Raw genomic sequence first — 22,979 nt, 5'->3', positions numbered from 1 at the left:
GACAGCTGCATACAAATATACAGTAGGCGGCTGTCATGCTCGGGTCGAGAGAGTCACTGGCCAGTCCGTGCATTGCGGTCCGATTCATATGGCCGTCTGACTGCAACCTAAGAAAGGAACTAATAGTTGGCTATGTGAGACGGCAAGAAAGCGCTGCAGTCACATGATGCAGGAGAGGGACTGAAGCAGCACTGGCAATGGCAGAAGACAGTGACTGGTGTGTTAATGCACACTGAACATACTTAACTGATAGCTAACGAATGGGGAAATAAAAAAAAAATGCTGGAATGGGAGCTTAAAGAAAAAAAACTGACCTTACTCCTCAAATAGCTCTATCCAAAGCACTACCCAAGCTTTGACATGGTCAGTATGGCTATTATTCCACCAAAATAGGGCTGTTCTGAAGCACTTACAGTGGGGGAAATAAGTATTTGATACACTACCGATTTTTCAAGTTTTCCCACCTACAAAAAAGAGAGGTCTGTAATTTTTATCGTAAGTACACTTCAACTGTGAGAGACAGAATCTAAAAATAAAAACCAAATAATCACGTTGTATGATTTTTACATATTTCATGCAATAAAATGCAAATTAAGTATTTGATACAATAGAAAAAACAGAACTTAATATTTCGTACAGAAACTTTTGTTTGCAATTACAAAGGTCAGACATTTACTGTAGTTATTGACAAATTTTGTACGTTTCCCCACTCCTCCATACAGATCTACAGACATTTCAGGTTTCGGGACTGTTGCTGGGCAACATTGAGTTTCAGCTCCCGCCAAAGATTATCTATTGGCTTCAGGGCTGGAGACTGGCTAGGCGACTCCAGGACCTTGAAATGCTTCTTAAGGAGCCACTCCTTAGTTGCCCGGGCTATGTGTTTCAGGTCATTGTCATGCTGGAAGACTAAACCACAACCCATCTTCAATGCTCTTACTTAAGAGGTTGTTGGCCAAAATCTCGCGATACATGACCCGATCCATCCTCCCTCCAATACGGTGCAGTTGTCCTGTCACCTTTGCAGAAAAGCACCCCCAAAGTATAAAGTTTACCCCACCATGTTTCACGGTTAGGATGGTGTTCTTGGGGTTGTACTCATCCTTCTTCCTCCACACATGGCAAGTGAAATTGATAACAAAAAGTTCTATTTTGCGCTCATCTAACCCATGCCTTCTCTGTATCATACATATGGTCATTTGCAAATGGGCCTGGACATTTGCTGGCGTGAACAGCGGGACCTTGCGTGCCCTGCAGGATCCATATCGGCGCAGAGTGTTACGAACGGTAATGTTTGAGACTGTGGTCCCAGCTCTCTTCAGGTCATAGACCAGGTGCTCCCGTGTAGTTCTGGACTGATTCCTGACCTTTCTCTGAAGCATTCAGACCCCACGAGGCTAGATCTTGCATGGAGCCCCAGACCGAGGAAGATAATCATCTCGTGTTTCTTCTATTTTCTAATAATTGTGCCAACAGTTGTTGCTTTGTCACCAAGCTGCTTGCCTATTGTCCTGTACCTCATCCCAGCCTTGTGCAGGTCTACAGTATTGTCCCCGATGCCCTTAGACAGCTCTTTGGTCTTGGCCATGGTGGAGAGGTTGGAGTGTGATTGTTGGAGTGTGTGGACAGGTGTCTTTTATACAAGTAACGAGTTCAAACAGGTGCAATTAATACAGGTAATAAGTGCAGAGTAGGAGGGCTTTTGGATTCTCTCACAGTCGAAGTGTACCTACGATAAAAATTACAGACCTCTCCATTCTTTGTAGGTGGAAAAACTTGCAATATAGCAGTGTATCAAATACTTATATTCCAAACTGTATATGGCTCTGTGTCGATACTGCTATATGCTAGTGAACTGAAGGATAGGCTGTTAGGGAAATCAAATTAACTAAACCCCTTTAATATCTTCATAGTGACTGGGGTCTTGGTAAAGCAGATTTCTTTAATGCATCTGTAGACGAGGCATCCGTAAAATCACACTTTCGTTAAAGGTGTCATCTGAAACTACTATTCTGATGAACTGGAGCCGTGCACGATAGCCCCCAATTGTGAATGCATCTCAACTGGTGTGCGGGTTGTAATACCACCACTGCTCACTTCTGATGCACAAGTGAGCGGCTCTGAACAGCATGAGGACTCCTTTAAGAAGCATTCCTTTTACTTGGTGGTAAAGAAATTTCTGCACACGATAAAAGAAATTTACTTAGATAAAAATCATAAAAAAAGATACATATGTAAGTAAATTTCAGAAGACTTTTAATACCTCTGCCTGGTGCCTGTCTCCTGGGAGCGCTGAACAGACTGGATGAATCCTTTCATTTTCTCCTGACCTTCATTCCACGGTCTCCTGGCTGAGAGATCCATTGTATCCAGACTATAGCTGCACATCAAGCAGTCAAGGCATCTCAGTCAGACCCAAGAGGTCGATACGCTATGCCACAAGCTACATCAAAGGTGAGCAAATTAGCTTCTGAAAAATAGCTGAACCTAATAATCTGCACTTAGATCTGCGCCCGTGTTTTCTGTCTTTTCCCCTCTCCTAGACCCTATAGCCTTGGGGTCATATACCTCTGCACACGATAAAGAATGACTCCTATTGAGGTGAATGGGGGTCTCCACCCTTATCACTTTGTTTACCTTCAATTTCATAAATGCATTCCATACAAATCTGAGAAAAAAGTCATGGTACAGTTGCTTCTCACAAAATTAGAATATTATAAAAAAGTAAAATTTACTTCAGTTCTTCAATACAAAAAGTGAAACTCATTATATAGAGTCATTACAAACAGAGTGATCTATTTCAAGTGTTTATTTCTGTTAATGTTGATGATTATGGCTTACAGCCAATGAAAACACAAAAGTCATTATCTCAGTAAATTAGAATACTTAATAACAGCTTGAAAAATGTTTTTAAAATCCAAAATGTTGGCCTACTGAAATGTATGTTCAGTAAATGCACTCAATACTTGGTCGGGGCTCCTTTTGCATCAATTACTGCATCAATGCGGCGTGGCATGGAGGCGATCAGCCTGTGGCACAGCTGAGGTGTTATGGAAGCCCAGGTTGCTTTGATAGCAGCCTTCAGCTCGTCTGCATTGTTGAGTCTGGTGTCTCTCATCTTCCTCTTGACAATACCCCATAGATTCTGTATGGGGTTAAGGTCTGGCAAGTTTGCTGGCCAATCAAGCACATTGATACTGTTGTTTTTAAACAAGGTATTGGTACCTTTGGCAGTGTGAACAGGTGCCAAGTCCTGCTGGAGGATGAAACTTTCATCTCCAAAAAACTTGTCGGCAAACAGAAGCATGAAGTGCTCTAAAATTTCCTGGTAGACGGCTGTGCTGACTTTGGTCTTGATAAAACACAGCGGACCTACACCAGCAGATGACATGGCTCCCCAAACCATCACTGATTGTGGAAACTTCACACTAGACCTCAAGCAGCTTGGATTGTGGCCTCTCCACTCTTCCTCCAGAATCTGGGACCTTGATTTCCAAATGAAATGCAAAATTTATTTTGGCGTGAAAACACCAACTTGGACTACTGAGCATCAGTCCAGGTCTTTTTCTCCTTGGCCCAGGTAAGACGCTTCTGGCGTTGTCTATTGGTCATGAGTGGCTTGACACAAGGAATGCGACACTTGTAGCCATGTCCTGGATACGTCTGTGGGTGGTGGCTATTAAAGCAATGACTCCAGCAGCAGTCCACTCCTTGTGAATCGCCACCAAATTTTTCAATGGCCTTTTCTTAATCCTTTCAAGGCTGCAGTTATCCAGTTGTGCACCTTTTTCTACTACACTTTTTCCTTCCACTCATCTTTCCATTAAGATGCTTGGATACAGCACTCTGAACGGCCAGCTTCTTTAGCAATGACCTTTTGTCACTTATCCTTCTTGTGGAGTGTGTCAATGACTGCCTTCTGGACATCTGTCAAGTCAGCAGCCTTCCCCATGATTGTGGAGCCTACTGCGACAGACTAAAGAACCCTTTTAAAAAAACACCTGCATTTGTTAATCATTCTAATTTACTGAGATAATGACTCTTGTGTTTTCATTGGCTGTAAGCCATAATCATCAACATTATTTCTGTTAAACACTTGAAATAGATCACTCTGTTTGTAATGACTCTATATAATACAGGAGTTTCACTTCTTGTATTGAAGACCTGAAATGAATCAAATTTGATATTCTAATTTAGTGAGAAGCACCTGTATGCTTCATTGGTCTCCCCCAGAAGCATTGCTCCATACACATTGTATGGTATTAGATGACGCCTGTAAGGGCATATGGCTTTATACTTAAGAGCTTTCAAAATAATGACATGATCCCTTGTTCTTATGTGCAGGTGTAGAATATACAAAAAACACACACACACACACACACACACACACACACACACACACTAGATCTTTAATCTTGTCAGTTTTGCCATCAGGGCTTAGTTTAACTTGCCGACCACCACTCAGAAAACTCCTTCTCAATCACTATATTTCCCCATGTAAAATAACAATGGCCTATACTCACCTCCAGTGCTATTCCAGCGACATCAGCGGTGTATCCCAGGACTCGCAGCCAATCACGAAACTATAACTCTGAAAAAGGGAGTGCTGCTGCTCCGACTTACTCTGGTTGTCAGTCTTGTCCGACGGAGGTGAGAGTGAAGCGGCCGATGATTGGTTGTAGGGCTCATGTGACATAACGCAACCTCTAGATACCGGGCGCTGATAGCACCGGAATGGCACCTGTATAAAAGAGGCAAGTACAGCGGGTAGTTTATATGGAGGAATATATTCATTGAAAAGAGGTTGTCTGAGTAGTATACAATCCCTGTAAAAGAACACATTGGTCCATATTTATAAGTATTGGTGTATTTTTTGCCAATATTTTAGGTGAAGGAAGCCTGCACTGAACCGGGCACATGCCAGCTGATTATTACAGCTGACATGTGCCCGCAACAGCCACGGGTGGAATCGTGATCCACCCATGGCTGTTAACCAGTTAAATGCCGCTGTCAATCTGACAGCTGGGCTGGAAGCGCAGTCTTAGCCCTGCCCATCAGTGACCCCTTCACATGATCACGGGTCACTGATGGGTGGGCATGACAACCCTGGGTCTGCAGCAGACCCCAGTGGTTGTCATGTAAAGATCGCTATGAGCGCTACCTAGTGGTCGGCACTCATAGCAGAGGAGCATTTCTGCTGCATAGAGGTGATCTGTTCCTCACCTCTATGTAACAGAGGCGATCAGACAGTTGCTGCTTCTAGTCTCCCATGGAGACTATTGAAGCAAGCAAAAAGTATAAAAAAAAGTTTTTAAAATATTAAGATATACAGTATTTTCCCTATATATATTCTTGTATCGTGTTAGCCAGTAGATCGAAAAATATTTAAAATTTGAGAGTTCTCAGTGGTTGATACCTTTTAACAGCTAACCGAAAAGATGGTAAATTGCAAGCTTTCGAGACTACTCAGGTCTCTTCATCAGGCTTGTACACCACAAAATCTAAAAGAGTCACATATTTATATACAATAAGACACAAAAATAATGCAATAGGTAAGACAGGTGATGGAAAGCAGAGTTACTATGGAAGAGAAACAGTTCAGGCTATAATATTTTTAAATATTATATCTAAAAAAATATGAAGTTTAAATCACCCCCCTTTCGCCCCATTTAAAATAAAATAAACCCCACATACACATTTGGTATCGCTGTGTTCAGAAGCGCCCGATCAATATAAAAAAAATAATTAATCCGATCGGTAAACGGCGTAACGAGAAAAAAATCCAAACGCCAGAATTATGTTTTTGGTCAACGCAACATTGCAATAAAATGCAATAACGGGCGATTAAAACATCGTATCTACCCCAAAATAGTATCAATAAAAACGTCAGCCCTGTGCGCAAAAAAATAAGCCCTCACCCAGCCCCAGATCCCGAAAAATGGAGACGCTACGAGTCTCAGAAAATGGCGCTTTTTTTTTTTTTTAAACCCAAAAACTTAGGTTCTTTTTTTATTTAAGCGGTGAAAAAAAATCCAATACATTTTTGGTAGCTACGAACTCGTAATGACCTGGAAAATACTAATGGCAGGTTAATTTTAGCATCCAGTGAACGTGGAAAGAAAAAAAAAAAAAAAAAAAAAAAGTGCATTTTTTTGCAATCTCACCGTAATTGGAATTTTTTTCCCCGTTTTCCAGCACATGATATGGTAAAACTAGTAATGGCGTTTAAAAGTACAACTCACACGCAAAAATTAAGCTCACACATGGCCATATTGACCAAAAAATAAAAACGCTATGGCTCTGGGAACAAGGGGAGCAAAAAACTAAAATGCAAAAACGGAAAATCCCAAGGTCGTAAAGGGGTTAATATGTCAGAAAGATAACAGAATCAACAGGTGTTAGGAAGACATACTGAGAGATATCCATTATCAAGAACAAGGCAAGTCAGTGTTTGGTAACAGGTTTGGTTTTTATTAGTGCATGTTATAGCATCATTCACATTGCAGTAAATTACAACAGAAACTATCCCAATATCCTAAAGTTTATATTAAAACCTCAGTAGTTCCTACTCTATAGCTAATGTAAACGGTCAGAAGAGTCAGTCTCCAAGAGGTGCAAACAACCTATAAAACTGATGATAAACCCATGACATACAGTCAATTATCTGCTTCAAAATGACTTTTGTGCTGTCACTGCCACTCCCCCATCCCAAAAGCAGTTTCTAAAAGTATCAGCAGCTGGGGATATTACAAGAGAGAAAAAGTTAAAATGATTGTATTTTTTTCAAACATACATATACAGAATTTCAAAATAAACAAGATAGAAGTTTCATATTTGTGATATTCTTGCCAATTACTAAGTATGCGTTATGTGGAATGTTCGATATTCTGGTGAATCTGCTTGTCCGTCGCTGGAGATAACATGTGTTGCCTCTTTGCTCCTAAGGTTTAGCTGCACTCTTCATAGTAACTGTATAAGAAGACACTTACTGGTAACGTGTGCTTATATAAAGATAACAGTGCGTCTTGCCCATTTAAGATAAGGTCAACGTAGAAAAGAGGTCTTATAAAAAAGGCACATGGAAAGGAGGATAACACTGACTTAAAAGAGGATATTAAAAAATGTTACTTGTAAACAGAGGTTTTCTTCATCGAGACCTGGAAGAAATGACTTATCCGAATGTTAACATAGATCTCCATAGACCTTTACGAAGGTTCAGTATATATGTGGCTAGTACCAGATTCTGGGCCTGATTAACTTTGCACTAAAAAGACAACTTCAGTAAGACTAGACAATCAAAAAATGTGTCAAAGTTTACCAAAGTGGTCCATTCTGGTTAATAGATGGTGTAAACCTTGACTTCAGGCTATAGATTCAGCATTTGCCTTACTTTGGTTTGCTAACTCTCAAAATTGTGCCAGAATTTGGTGTATGAAAGCCCTCCTTTCCATTAGAAAAGGAACATGCTCATGCAGGTAGATGAAAGCCAAGACCAGCTCCATATTTTCTTCTATTCTGACATACCTAACCACTAATAAGATTTCTGAATAGGGACTGGCTGACTCCCATAAAAAGTACGCTCATACAGTGACCAGGAATATAATAGGGAAAAAAGGTTTTCAGGCCCACTGCAGAAATGATGAAGAAGAATTTTAATTCAAGTACACCAATCTAGTCCATAGGCTGTGGTTGATAATGCAACCAAGCCTGTTATAAAGGGGCAAAGCTGCAACCCTAGAGCTGTGGCCAAGAGCAGCACTCCTAGTGGAAAGCAGCCATGTTCCCTAGTGTACACAACCCTTTTAACTTTGTATACTGTGCGTTTCCCATTGGGGTTACCATTTGCTGGAGCTCTCTCTTTGTCCACACGTTCTAATCCCGACCATGTTACCCTTCGCTAATAAACACTGGCAGATACATCACTGCCTCCAACAAGAAGCACCGAGTATTCACAGTTTCTGAAATTATGCAGATGTGAATAATGAAAAAAGGGCAACTTTGTGACAATAGATATGAGAGGTAAACCTTCTGTCAATTTATCACCATGTTTAGTTACAAGTGCAGCTTTCTCTAAGTGCAATAACTTGAGTATTACAACTAATCAGCTGGCAGTAAGTCTAGGTTCACACTTTTTTCACAAGGATTTTGAAGGGGATCTGCTCCAAAGTCCTCATCAAATAGCACTCAGTATTTCTGGAGGTTTTTGATGTGGATTTTGAAGAGGATTCTATTTCAATAGTCAAGTAAAAAAAAAAAAAATCACTCCATGTGAACCTACCATAAAATATCTACCATATCGTCCTTATAACTTAATTTGCCACATCGTGTACTGTAAAGCTTCATGAAGTAAGCTAAGGTTTCATTGGTCAAGAGTCAGAAGAATTGAGCTATAAATGAACTCCTGTAGGTATCTCATTTACTTAACAAAAGCTCCTCCAGATTAAAACTTAAATGATGAAAATTAATCCTTCAGAGAACTAGACACATCAGCAAAAGAACAGTTTTTGAAAGGCCTGAAGTACGCACTTCATGTTCATAAATTTGCTCGAGAGATGTGGAGAACATCCATTCATCTATTGCCAAGACCAATGCATGCAGATGTCTCCTGGGACTACTAGAAAGTATTGATGGCCTATAGATGTCATAATATTTCTCATGTAATTAGTCTCAGAGCCTAACATGGCTAGTGATTAGCAACTGAACATATTTTACGAGTCTCTACCAACAACTACTAGAACCAGCTGATGTGATTACTAGATCAGTGCTCCTCTGACCGTCTATGTGACCTCTGGCAGTCAATGACCAAAGGTTCAAGGAGTACATGACACAAGGTAATATAAATCAATGATTAAGGTATTCATTACCTCTTCTAGACAGAATACATCTGCCTGGGTGTGATATTTAGCCATGACATATGCATGTGCTATGACATTTCACTGAAGGGCTACAGAATAAAATACCAAAGGGGAATAACTTCATGAAATAAAACTTCTTAAGACAAGCACAAAGTTCACCAGAAAACCCATTAAAGAAGTTATCCCATGAATTGTTTTCTTACCAAAAGTCCTGAAAGACTGTAAATGGTCAAAGTAATTTGCAGGGTTTTTAATAAAAAAAAAACTTTTAATTTTTTATACTATGTGTGCCCTTCATGCTTCTGCTAATCTGTGCGGCTTGGGTGGGGCTCTGGATATATTAGTCTCCTTCCCCATCTGGCAGCTGACAACATAATCCATTTTTAGCTGTCTTGCAGAAAGAATCTTCTCCACCCTGCCTTCATGTGTCTGAAGACTCATTTTTCTGCCTACTTGTGAGGGAAGGAGTATTTTCTGTTGGCTCCTCTGCAGTGATCAGTGAATCTGAATGCACTTGGTTCTTTAGAAGGATAACAGCTAGTGATGCGCGAACGTGCTCGGATAAGGTGTTATCAGAGTACACTCGAGTCCTAACAGTATCTTCGGCATGCTCGGAAAACATGTTCGTGTCGCTGTGGATGCATGTCTCGCGGCTGTCATATAAGGGGTTATCCGAACACGTTCGCGCATCACTAATAACCACATTTTCAAGGTAAATCTCATTACTCTTTACTAGATCCTTTTTAACAGCACCTAATAGCTAATTACTATTTTTTTTTTTTATAATCTTTATCCATCCCTGTAACATCTTTTGTTCTGGTTGATAAAATACTACTAAATTTTCATTGCTCGAAAAAGGTCTATCAAAAAAGCGTGTTGTTTTTTTTTTTTTTTAAACCTATTTCCATGGCTGCAATATCAAAAGAATAGTCTCTAAGGAGTCAACTCCTTTGAAACTAAATCTGTCACCAGGTTTTTCCTACTGAGAGCACACGAGAGTTACATCTGAGAGTGCAAAATGTAGAGGAAGAGACCATGATTCCAGTGATAAAATCACTTATCAAAACTGCAGCTAGTAAGTGATACATCTGCTGTATCTACCACTTCTATGAATGCTGAGCTCTGTATAGCCCCACCCCCACCACTGATTGGCAGCTTTCTGCCTATGCACAGTGTACACAGAAAGCTGTCAATCAATAGAGGGGGCAGAGTTATACAGCACTTATGCATATGGAGGACTATACAGGCAGAACTACAAACTAGATACGTTATGTAGGTTTGTTTCTAAATTGAATATATTTAAAAAGAGTAACCATAGTTTTAAATGTCCTAAATTACGCATGAAAATAAGCAACTATATAATAAAGCTTATCATACAAATCTGCTTCTTTCTCCATCAGTACTAATTATTCATTTTCAGAATTCTCAATCCCTGTGTAAAATCTGTATTCAGTGAAGATTTTCCTGAATTAGGAGATGACCGTTGTTACCGGTAAGATTCTGTGTAGACGGGGAGGGTCTATCCAGCCACGTCCAGGCCTTAGAGGTAACAATGTCGCGACCTTATGACGTGCATTCCCTGGATGCGGCCAGAAGTCTTGGAAATGTGGTGTGCAACAGTGGAGGGGAGGACTGGACACCGGGCAGCGGAGTAGCTGGAGAGGAGAGTACTAGTTTATTTAAAAAAAAACGTGATGAGATGCAGTGAAGAGACCGCAGATGCAGCTTGCGACGGTGGAAAGAAAAGGACCAGATGGCATCTAGAGAGGTCAGCGGTGAGGTACTAGTTTTTTTTTTGGTAGGGGAGATCGTTCGATATTCAACCATTCATAACTATGGAGTTATAAACATGCAAACATTCGGCTTGCGTACAAGTCAGGGATCACCTATACGGCAGCAGGTTTACTAGTTCTCTAGTAATCATCTCCGCTTGGTAAGAGTGATTTTATGAAAACTACAGCAATCAGACAAGTGACACATGGGATCATCATAATATAGAGACAAAGACCTGGTGACAGATTCCCTAAAAGCCTATCCAATACCCCATCTGTAAGCTTCATTTAGGGAAACATTCAAGGGCAATTTAATGGTGTGGAGTTGCAGTTTCTTTATAGTAGTGGGTTATGACTGACGATATGCAGCATAAAATTAGAAAGGAACTTTATTCTAAACTGCTGTCACTTACTAGGACAGGGAAAACTTAAGTTACAAATGTTCGTTGACGGATCCTAAAAAATACAGTAAATCGGTAAAAGACAATATTCAGGAGGCTACACTCCACAACTTTAAAAATGCAAGAAGGAAAAGTCATGAAATTATGGAGCTCACAAGATAGACATGTTAAGGATATGCAAATGCTAAACAAAATGGAAATAAAAATATCAAAACATCTTCATTTGGTAACAAAAATGAGAGCCACTTGCAGAAATACAAGCCTCTGCATGCCATCAATAAGGTTATTAATGGTCGCCTGAGGAATATTCTGCCACACTGAATACAGTTGGGCAAATCATCAAGATCAGCTGCTGGTAGTGGCCTTTGCAACTGCTGACCAATGCCAAGCCAAAAGGAACATGTCCAGAGATGCTGTAGGCCATGGTAGCACATTTAGGCCACACAGGCGGCTCATGAACAACCTGCAGACTAGCGTTTTGTTGAAAACGGCTCATGTGATACTTTGAAGAAATGACCGTTCCATTAACAAATCAATGTAATGCTGACCAGTTAGTGTGTGAGAAATGAAGACTAGAGGGATTGGGCTACCGTACAATATGCCACCTCACACTATAATCCCATGAGTAGAATCGATATGACTTTCCCTTGTGAAGGCCTCTTCATGGCGTTAGCCACAGATTGGTCTGAAGACTATGGACATCACTGCATCCAAGGCAAAAGTGGGAATCATTGCTGAAGAAGACACCTCCAATCCGCTCTTGCTCTGCACTATGATACCCTTCAAGAACAGTGGTGTGAGGATAATGGAATATTTGTAGCATGACATCTGGCTCAAAGTCCAATGTTGTGCAAACACCTTCTGATATAATTTGTGCTGTGTGATGTTCAATTCACTTTCAGTAGCAAGTAGATCAATTCTGGAACCTGTAGTACAGCCAATGTGTCCTAGGTGCAATTTTTCAACATGACAATGCTGGGCTGCACCTGCCTCATGTTAATATGGGCAGTAGGCAGGCCATGGTAGCACATTTAGGTCGCAGTGTGTCTGTCTAAAAGTTGACTATGCCCCAATCTCAGTGCGGTCACTCTTTAAACTTTTGAAGACCATTTTGCAAAAGTCCAAAATTTTGCACTGGTTTACTGATTTGTTTGGACATTGCTACTTTTTGGGGTTTAGCTTACACCAAAAATTGGCATAAATTGCCTGATAAATGTGGACTTACATTGACATATTCCCATAGCATTACCGCTACAGGTACGGTGTAAAATCTATAGCACCTTTCTTTGCCAAGAAATTGTAGTTTTCAGGGAATGTGTGGATGTGATTTGTGACTAACAGGATTAATGAAGTCATGAAGCAGCCAACTGATTAACATTATAGCGGCTAAAAATGTCAGAACCCTGGAAATGATCATGATTGAGGCAATGCCAGGAGCAGCCCGCTAATTGCACCCAGTACTGTATTACCAGTAGGAAAATCCACAATGCTGTCTCAGCTAAGATTTCACTTTTTCCTACACATCATATGTATGTGTATCATTTCCAATTCAACTAATTGGGGTAACTGTAAGATCAGTTCCCTTCAAATAATCAGTTCTGCTTTCCCCAGCCATTTTGGCAGACAGCCCTTATAATGATGAAAACCACAATCTGTTCAGTCTTTGTGATTTATCTCCGTTATATATTATTCCACATTTTCCATAGATGAAAGATTATATGACCAACTAATCAGCAGTTTGCTTGTCTATGAGATTAGAAAAGATCGCAGTGATGGTCTGCTGAAAATGTGAGATTTAAAAGAAAAAGATATTATTTTACTAGCTGGAGCATTTAGCTTCTCGTATGCACAGACCAGATACTGCCATGTTATGGACAATACCCCAAAATGTGCAGTATGCAGGTAGAAAGAGCGGGGAACCAGCTGTTACTTAGATTCATAAATCAAAACCCTGTCCAAATTCCACTTTCGAGACCCCCTTTATGAGCTGAATGGCACCCCCTAGATCTTAGCTTGTGCAGCAGCTACATTATATTACGCAACTTTTACTCTAAAATAGACATATCGCTGTGGTGGTACCTGTGCAAAAACGGCTTCTTTTCTTGAGAAAAACTCATTATGACCACAGACATCGGTCTGGTGACCCTTTTTTTTTTGCCTAAAATACATCTTTGCATAAAAAAAAAAAAATCTGCATCCACATCACTTTTTACTTTTTTTGCTTAAACAATCTGTAGATTGTATGACAGATCTTATAAGACCTGATACGGCTGGTGTACTTCCTTTGCAAATCCATACAAGAATTACTGTATAGTCTTTTATTAAAGTTTGCCTCCCTGATATCAAACTGATCATTTTTTATTCCATCTAAATGTAATAACAGGATTATAGCTATTCTAACATTAAATCTGATGAAGCTGGTGTACTAATTTTGAAAATTAAAGTCTATATATTCAAGTGAAGAACGCTATTCCTTGCCCCACCCTCCAGGACAATGTATACAGTAGGCTGTGAACACATACCTACAAAGCTGCTCGTCATTCTATGTGGAAAGCCACTTTCCTTATGAATATTCAAACTCAAACTATGTCCCGTGTATTCTCATTCTAGCAGCCAAATGGCACAATGCTTGATTTTATGCTGTTTAGGCTAGTAGTAGTACGGACCTCACAGTGTAGCAGATAACACTGCTACTCAATTTATCAATCTATAGCCCCCATGCTGCAGTATTAAACTCACATCTACGACTAAATACTAAAGCTGGAAAACTGCTCAAAGAAAATCCTGTTCTATTAGTTTATAGAATAATTCACTTGACAATGCTGCAGTTTGTGCTTCAGAGCTGTTCCTCTTACTAAAGCTGATTTATATCCATTTTAATGGCTTGCCAAAACTGCAGTCTGGGTAATTACTTCGATACAGCACCACTCTTGGATATAGGCAGTGGTCTTGCACCTCACTCTCATATACTTAAATAGTGCCGAGCTGCATTACTCAACACTACCCCATCGAAGACCATTTTTCTGATGTCTGACAACTCCTTAAGGCTGTCAATCATTCACTGGAGGGCCTCTAGTAGGGTCTCTAGATAGTGACCAGGCACAGTACATTACATTACATTAGTTTGGCCATTAACAGAAATCTGCATGCGGACAATAATCAGCCGCCACTTCTTTCCTCATCCTTTTTCTATCAGGGTAAAGAAGTATTGACTTCTAGACACTGCCATATATCAAGAACTCAGAGAGGCCCAGAAGTCTCTAACATGCGGCCTGCTCATAAAGCAACATTTATTACCTGCCGGGTTAGTAAAACCACAAAAGACAACATAGCACCAGCTTTGCATCATGGATCTGTAGGGATTGTTAAACTTTAAACTAAATCAGTTCGGACAAAACTGTTCAAACCATCAGGGGCACCTGATGCACCTTTGGGGTGGCCAACAGTTCAGTGCACCTTCCCATCTTGTTTTCCCTCTATCTCTACCCTCCTGACTCATGTAAACCGAGAGCTGTCAATCAAGGAAAAGTTGGGCAGAGATAGAAAGCAAGTACATGGGAAATTGCACTGCACCGTTTGGCCACACTAAGGGTGCACCACAGGCCCATGGTTGGTTTGGACAATCATTTTGTGCTGACAGAATGGTTTCCAAATGGGCTTCTGTAACGACATCTATAGGAATCTGCTAAAGGGGATATAGTGGGTACAACTGCACCCCATGGCCAATATATTCTGTATACTCTAGGCAAATTGTAGCCCTCCTGGCTCAGGCTCAACAACTTGCAGAGTGATCCATGTGATTGCTTCTTCTGCCTTAAAGTATATAGTTGTCAAAGAAATAAAAACTAACTACACCTTGGTAATTTCAGATGATAAAGTCAGTTTATCATGACAGGACTAATTGTATTAGTTTCACAATATTTCACCCCGATATAAGTCATAAGCATGAGACTAATTACTAATTATTTTCAATACTTGATAAACTTGAACTGATGAAATTCCAAGAGTTCATAGCGCCAGTTCTGTATTCTTTTTGGACAAACATGCTATTAAAGAAGCAATCCCATGTGTGTAAATGTGTATGTAAGGTAGTGTGAGTATTCATTCACTCACCTACTGCGGCTCCCTCCGGTATCGAGCACTGTTCTGTTCCTCTTCTCACTGATGTCACTGCAATTTCGACTAGTCTGTCCTCTCTATGTGAGCTGGAAGTCTTACAATGAAAGCCTGTGGAGACTCGTTCTGATGCCCATAGACTTACATTGTAAAAGGCACTTCAGGGTCATGCAGAGCACAGCGTGAGCCGGAGAGTCTGCAGAGCGGTGATGTCACTGAGAAGAGGAGCAGAACGGGTGCAGGTTAGTATATTATTACACACACGTGCTCCTTTAAAAAGCTGAATAAGATCATATGGCCAACACCCATGATCCTGTACAGATGGCTACGCCATGACATTTACTTCACCACCTGCTGCACTGGTTATTTTGTCCATCACTCAGACCGGAAGAGCTGCTAATAAATGCCCTCTGATGCTCCCTGCCGGTATTATGTTTTTTAGTATGTCATTCAATATGCACAAAGTCAAGAAAGCACATGGATCATTATTTACATTCAATTTCATCACCTGGAAGAACAGGATTAAAGGGGAATCCCAAATCCCCTTTAACAAGATGGATGTCGCACTGCCAGACGCTTTTTTTTTTTCTCTCAGTAACTTGCCTTTTTTTTTTTTTGTCCCCAATATAACCCCGTAACATTAAAGACAAATGATTCAATATATGGCCGTATGCCACTCCTGCACTCGTTTACCTCCGTGTGACACAAGTAATATTCATTTATGAAGTCCATCATCTCATACAGGTAAGTGCTTCCAAGTGCTCACAAAAGCTGTAGGTATAAGTGAGTAAGGCACCGTTGTGATGCTATTCCACGAGTCGGAGATTGGATCATAACAGTCCAGGGTCTTACACCTTTGAGTACCAAAATAGCCCCCAACCACATAGAGTTTATTTCCTGAGGCTACAGCATGGCAAGACATTCGTTTGGCTGTCATGTCGCCAATTCTTGTCCACTGGTCGGTTTCACTGTCAAAACGATAGGCAGAGGCCGCTGTAAATTCTGTGTCTCCTCCCATTATAAAAATTTGACTGCCCAGCACTGCAGCAGCAGTATAGCGCCACGGTTGGGGGCATTCAGCTTTTATATTCCACCGGTTTTCAAACAGGTCATAACACTGCACTTTAGAGACCCGATCTCTGTGTATACTCGTCCCTCCAAATACAAAGAGCTTCAATTTGGCACTGACTACAGCGGCGTTGCTTACACCATCCCGCAGTGGTGCCACCATTGTCCATTTATTTGACAGAGGATCATACCTCTCTACTTGCTTTAGGGAAACTGAAGGCGATGCGGGGAAGATTCCAGCCACTGCTGTATGTCCACCAACTACATAAAGGCAGTTTTGTAACTCAGCTGAGCCATGCCCAAACCTGGCGATGAGCATTGGCGCAGCTTTTGACCACTCCTCATGTACTGTATCATATACCCACACATCTTTAGACACCCCATTCTCAGAGCCCCGTCCACCAGTCACGTACACCTTACATCCAATGGCGCAAGCACTAAACTCTTTTCTTGGGCTAGGCAAGTCAGCTTTAGGAATGATCTCTTTAGCCTTGTGGTCTACTTGGAAAATTTTGTCACACATAAACGTTTGACCCCCTAGAATAAGTAAGGTATGCCCTGCTTTTCGAGGCTTGGCACATAGACTAGTCACCACTCCATCATTCTGCAGTATCTTTCTCTTGCACTGAACAGCCTCCTCCATGATTACTTTGCTCCTCTCATCAGCCATTACTAAGTCTTCACAAGCAATGGCTTCCTTCAGGGATTCAGAGGGAAGCAATGCCAACCTGATGTTCTTTAATAATTCTGGAAAATAATCCTTTCTTTTGTCCAAGTCATACTTAGCCCATTGAAGTACGGCATTGAAGACCACCTGCTCATCTTCAATCTCAAGTTCATCACTGGAAACCAAGTCCAGCAAGAGGTCTTTGGAAAGATTATTAAAGTCTTCTGTGTTATGAACTATTTGAAAGTTGACGAAGCACATTCGCAAAGACAACTCATACAATCTTCGGCATTGGTGGGCATCGGACAGCAGTAACATTCCCAAACAATTTGAGGGATAAAGGTTTTTTTCTAAAAACTCTGAGGCAGCATCTCGTACATCATGAAACTGAAGCATGTCTCCAGCTTCTAGCAGAGACTCTGCATTTTCTTCATTAATTATTATTTTAGACGAGTAAGCAAAGTCAAGTAAGAGTTCCAGAACTTCGGGATGAAGACTGTCATGGAAATTCACAGTGTTATCAAGGCTTTCTCTCAATCCATGGCTGAACATGGCCTCAAAGTACTGGCTGCAGGCTGCCAGTACTACACGATGGCATGGGAATGCCCGGTCACCAGCCCATAGTGTGACATCTGTAAAAAGTTCCTGCTTTCGCATGGTATTGAGATGGGTTAGAACACTGTCTGGGTGACCAAGTTTGTGATACAATGAAATATTCATGGACCCTGTACTGGTCCGCGACTTGCGGTTTTCATGGACGCTGACAGACATGATGACGACATCTAAAGCAGAGAAGAAATAAATAGAATAGGGGGTTCACAACTTTTTCATTACAATATTAACATATATACAGTTGATACTTCTATAACTCCAGGTTGAAACCCATATTAGTATCCATTTTTTACATTAAAAAGGATTAATTTGCATAGTTTTTTAAGCAGCTCTGTCCATTGACTGCAAATGTACAAAGAATAAAGGGTAATTTTAGCAACAGCACAAATTTTATCAAGGCCCATAATCGTTTTAAGAAAACCACAGCGAGATATAAATGCAGCATACATTCTGAAGGAAATTGACTTCTATAGCAAAAACATATGTTCTGACAATGCTAGTCATCCTTCTTATGAAATTCAGGATGAAGGCAGAAAATGAAGAAACAATTTACTATAGGAGTAGACAATTATATTGCTCCTCTCCCCAAATAAAACATACAAAGAAAACCTGGTTCCCAATACTCAACCTTCAGGACTGTGAACCAGTTTCATGAGGACTTACCTTAGATTGACCTCATGACAATCTAAGCATTAGTCCAAAGAGCATTAGTCCACGTTGTATGCCTGGCCAAAACTATAGGTCAATTAGTTCAACTTTCAGGTTGTCCTAAAATTTAGGAACATGACAGGTATTCTTAGTCACAACATCCATGTTCACAGCAAATATGTCTGCCGGACTTGCGCCACATCTGACCTGGTCATGCGTTTTTTCAGAAGAGTTATGGTTGTTATTGTGGTTTGGGAATCATTGTTCGAAGGCTCGGGTGGACATTTCGGGAGGGAGTATATAAAGAGATCATTGCATGTGTGGATCCTTCAGACAATAAGATCGGTAAACTATAGCTTCCCCACATGTGGACTCCGATACACCTTCTGATCATTTTACGCTTATGATATACAATCCGCCATTACGCATTTGCAAATATTATAAAAGATATGCATTTCAGCATTTCCCAGCGGCATCTGTAGAAATGATTAGCAAGACATCTCTCGGTCCTGACATGACATCATCTGTCAAGTGGCTGCTGTCTGAAACATTGTCTATCCTTTCATTACTACAATAGTATTTGTTTAGTGAAGTCATCGCACATATAAATTAAAAAGCTCAGAAATCGTGCTTACCCTGCACAAAACACAATGGCGAGTGAGTCACCGCAATTCATGGGAAGATCAATGTGCTGCCATATCCCAATGTAATGATTTGGGATGGAGCCGGCAGTGCTTTATGTGAATATATACAGCTCATCTCCTGCAATTACACTTATAATGACCACATATACTTACAGTGAAAGAAAAGAAGAAAAAAAAAACAAGAGACCAGACACCTTAAGCTGTAAAAGCTAAGATATTAGAAATGTATGCAAAAAAAGCTGAAAACTAGGTTAACATCTAACAACAAGAGAAAAACACCAAGGTTACTTACCGGTAGCCGGTTTTTCCTGAGCCCATGACAGCACACCTTGAGAGAGGATCCGCCCCACCAAGGACAGGAAACCGTCTGAAATAAAAGGGCGGTACCTCTCCCTCGCTTCAGTTGTTTACAGAGCATTGAGAGGACCTCCCTAAACAGGTTAGGCACATAACCAACACCACAATATACATATACACACCACCCCATACAGTGCACACCAGGGTGTGAGAAACATAGAAAAAATAAGGGGGGGAAACTACGGGTGCTGTCATGGGCTCAGGAAAAACCGGCTACCGGTAAGTAACCTTGGTGTTTTCCCCTCCCCCATGACAGCACACCTTGAGAGAATTTTGGAGAATTTATGAGCACCCTAGGGAGGGACCACCGCCTGAAGTACCCTTCTCCCAAAGGTGAGATCAGAAGAGGATAGATCCAACCGATAGTGCTTAAAGAAGGTGGATGGTGTAGACCAAGTAGCAGCCCTACATATCTGCTCGATCGAGATGTCTGCTCTCTCTGCCCAGGAGGTTGCAACGGCTCTGGTGGAATGAGCCCTCACATTGTCCGGGGCTGGAACCCCTGTGGACGTATAGGCTAAGCAAATGGCCTCCCTGAGCAACCTAGAGATGGTACCCTTGGACACCCCATGACCTTTCCTACACCCTTGAAAGGCCAGGAACAGAGAACAGTCTTTCCTCCACAGACTAGTCATGTGAATGTACTGTAGCAGGGACCTCCTAACATCTAGGCTATGGAACCTGACTTCCCCTGGGTTCTTGGGATTGCTGCAGAACGAGGGTAGCACAATCTCCTGACTACGGTGAAATCTAGATACCACCTTGAGAAGGTATGCTGGATCTGGCCGCAAGGTGACCCTATCCTCAAAGATTTGTGTGTAAGGAGGATTAACCGAGAGGGCCTGCAGATCCCCCACCCTACGGGCTGATGTTAAGGCCACTAGAAGGATGGTCTTAAGGGTGAGAATTTTTGGAGAAACCTTGTGTAGGGGTTCGAATGGTTCACTAGTAAGAGCGTTCAAGACTAAATTCAGGTCCCAAGGAGGAACACCCATGGACCTAACCGGTCCAGCTCTGGCACAGGACTTGATAAACCTCGAGATCCACCGATTCCCAGCCAGATTACAATTGTAGAGTGCTCCCAAAGCTGAAACTTGAACCTTAAGGGTCCCTGTAGCTAGACCCAGGTCCCGCCCCTTTTGCAGAAATTCCAGGATCCCTCTGATCGGAGGTTTGCTCGATAGCGGAATATCTATAAACTCTAGGAATTTACCCCAAACTCTGCTATAAATCTTAGTTGTAATCGGTTTTCTGCTCCCCAATAAAGTAGAAACTAAGCCTGGTGAAAACCCCTTGCTACTCAATAGCGACCTCTCAAATTCCATGCCGAAAGATGGAACCCCCTGGCCTGGGCATGGAATACTGGTCCCTGCATGAGAAGGTCCGGCCTCTCTGGTAGAATCCAGGGATCTGACACCGTCATTAGCCGAAGCAGAGAGAACCAAGGCCTCTTGGGCCAAAAATGGGCTATCAAAATCACCCTGGCGCCTTCCTCCCGGATCTTCCTCACCACTACTGGAATCATCACTAATGGCGGAAAGGCATAGGCCTTCCTGAACCCCCAAGAAATCTGGAGGGCATCTATGGCATGGGGATTTTCTGCCGGATTTAGGGAGCAAAATCTCTGCACCTTTCTGTTTGCCCTTGTGGCGAACAGGTCTATGTCTGGCTGCCCCCATAACTGGACAATCTGATGGAAGACCTCCGGGTTCAACCCCCACACCCCCTGTCTTAGGGTATGGCGGCTTAGAAAATCTGCCTTCACGTTTTCTATCCCCTTTATGTGAAGGGCGCTGAGGGATAGGAGGTTTCGCTCTGCTAGACCAAGGATCCTGTCTGCCACCACCATCAGAGGGCGTGACCTTGTCCCTCCTTGGTGATTCACATAGGCTACTGCGGTTCGGTTGTCGGACCTGACCTGGACATGGTGATTTTGGATGTGAGGGAGGAAGCCCCTGAGGGATCTTTCTACTGCCCAAAGCTCCTTTAAGTTTGAGGATGATCCCCTCTCGTGGTAAGCCCAGTGACCCTGTATTGAGAGTTCTGCCAGATGACCCCCCCATCCGGAACTGCTTGCGTCGGTCGTAACTACCCGATCTATCGATCTGGACCATTGAACGCCTGTGGTCAGATTTCCCCTGACTGTCCACCACGAAAGAGAATCTACTACTTCTGGGGAGAGAGAGAGCCTGCCTTCTAAACGCCCGTTGCAGGACCTCTGTGCTGACAGGACCTCCCACTGAAGCCGCCTCATATGCCACTGGGCCCACATTACTGCTGGGAGACAGGCCGTCATAGAACCCAGGAGGGACATTGCCTCTCTCAGAGACATCTCTGGAGCTTGAATGGCCTTCGAGACTAATGCAATTAACCTGCAGATTTTGTCCTCTGGGAGGAAGCAGGTTTGACGACGAGAGTCTAGGATTAGACCCAGAAAGGTCTGAGTCCTGGAGGGGGTTAGTCTTGATTTTTGGAAATTTACTAACCACCCCAGCTGATGCAACACTTCCGTGACCACTAGGAGCTGACTGGAGCAGTGGGCTTCTGTTTTCCCTATTATCAAGAAGTCGTCTAAATATGGCACGATCACTACATTCTTGATCCGTAGGAAGGCTGTCACTTCTGCTATTAGTTTCGTAAATATTCTCGGGCCAATGGAGAGGCCAAAGGGTAGGGCAGCAAACTGAAAATGCCTCAGCTTCCCCTGAATAAACAGGGCTACTCTCAGATACTTCTGATACTCCGGATGGATTGGGACGTGATAATATGCGTCCTTCAAGTCTATTACAGCCATAAAGCAGTTGCGATGTAAGAGCTTCACTGCCGAGCTTACTGACTCCATCTTGAAAGTCTGGTTTTCTACTACTTGGTTCAGACTCCTGAGGTTGATGATGGTCCTTAAGGACCCGTTTGGTTTTTTTATCATGAATAGTGGGGAATAGAACCCCCTCCCTCTCTGTGTTGCTGGTACTTCGAGAAGGACTTGCTTTCCTACTAACTCTAACACTTCTGTTTCCAGGGCTAATTGTTCTTCCTGGACCTTTCGTAGGGGGGTAACCACAAAGGTCCGCCAGGGGGTCTGGCTGAACCGGATCTTCAGGCCCCCACTGATAATTTTCAGAATCCATGGGTTTGTTGTTATCGCGTCCCAAGCTGGAAAAAAGTGGGAAAGCCTTCCACCCACTTCCAGCCTGGCGTCATTGGGAGGATCTCTTCGAACTCGAGGATGGTCCTCCAAACATGTAGCCCGATTCTTTTTTGGACTTGGCTTCCCATTTCTTTTTGTCTCCCGGAGGACGACCCCGGTTAAATTTTCTCCTCCGAAAACTAAATCTTCTTGGTTCCCCCAAAAATCCCGGGAACCCTTTGGTTTTATCGCCTGCTTTTTCTAACAGGTCCTCTAACTTTTGGCCAAACAGGAGTCTACCGTCACACGGGAGGGAGCACAGTTTCTGTTTCGAAGGTAGGTCGCCTGGGCAACCCTTGAGCCACAAGGCCCGCCTGGCTGCGTTGGATAGTCCCGCTGCCCTAGCTGACAGTCTGACCGAGTCAGCTGAAGAGTCGGCCAGGAAGGCCGATGCTGTTTGAATTAAAGGTAGCTCTGCAAGTATTGCCTGTCTGGAGACCTTTTTATCTTTAAGCTGGTCTTCCAGCTGTTGGAGCCACACCATCAAGGACCTCGCCACACAGGTGCTAGCCACCGCTGGTTTTAGGCCACCTGCTGCCGCCTCCCACGTGTGGCGCAGGAAGGAGTCAGCTCTTTTATCCAGGGCATCTTTTAGGACGCCAGAGTCCTCCAAGGGCAGGGAAGATCTCTTTGATGACCTTGCCACAGTCCC

General features: G+C 42.4%; 1 protein-coding gene across 1 annotated transcript in view; it reads right to left on the bottom strand.

Moving 5' to 3' along the window:
• Positions 1–6,450: 6,450 nt before the first annotated feature.
• KLHL25 (kelch like family member 25) overlaps positions 6,451–22,979 on the bottom strand; it is a 44,773-nt gene continuing 28,244 nt past the window's right edge. The window contains exon 2 of the mRNA XM_073653287.1: positions 6,451–17,661. Coding sequence (XP_073509388.1) covers positions 15,881–17,650 — 1,770 coding nt within the window. The 5' untranslated portion in view covers positions 17,651–17,661 and the 3' untranslated portion in view covers positions 6,451–15,880. The remainder of the gene's footprint in view (positions 17,662–22,979) is intronic.

This window comes from Phyllobates terribilis, unplaced genomic scaffold, assembly GCF_046119375.1.
Source record: "Phyllobates terribilis strain yellow unplaced genomic scaffold, ASM4611937v1 Scaffold_11__3_contigs__length_659146591, whole genome shotgun sequence".
Classification (NCBI taxonomy): domain Eukaryota; kingdom Metazoa; phylum Chordata; class Amphibia; order Anura; family Dendrobatidae; genus Phyllobates; species Phyllobates terribilis.
This window is presented reverse-complemented; position numbering and strand designations above follow the sequence as displayed.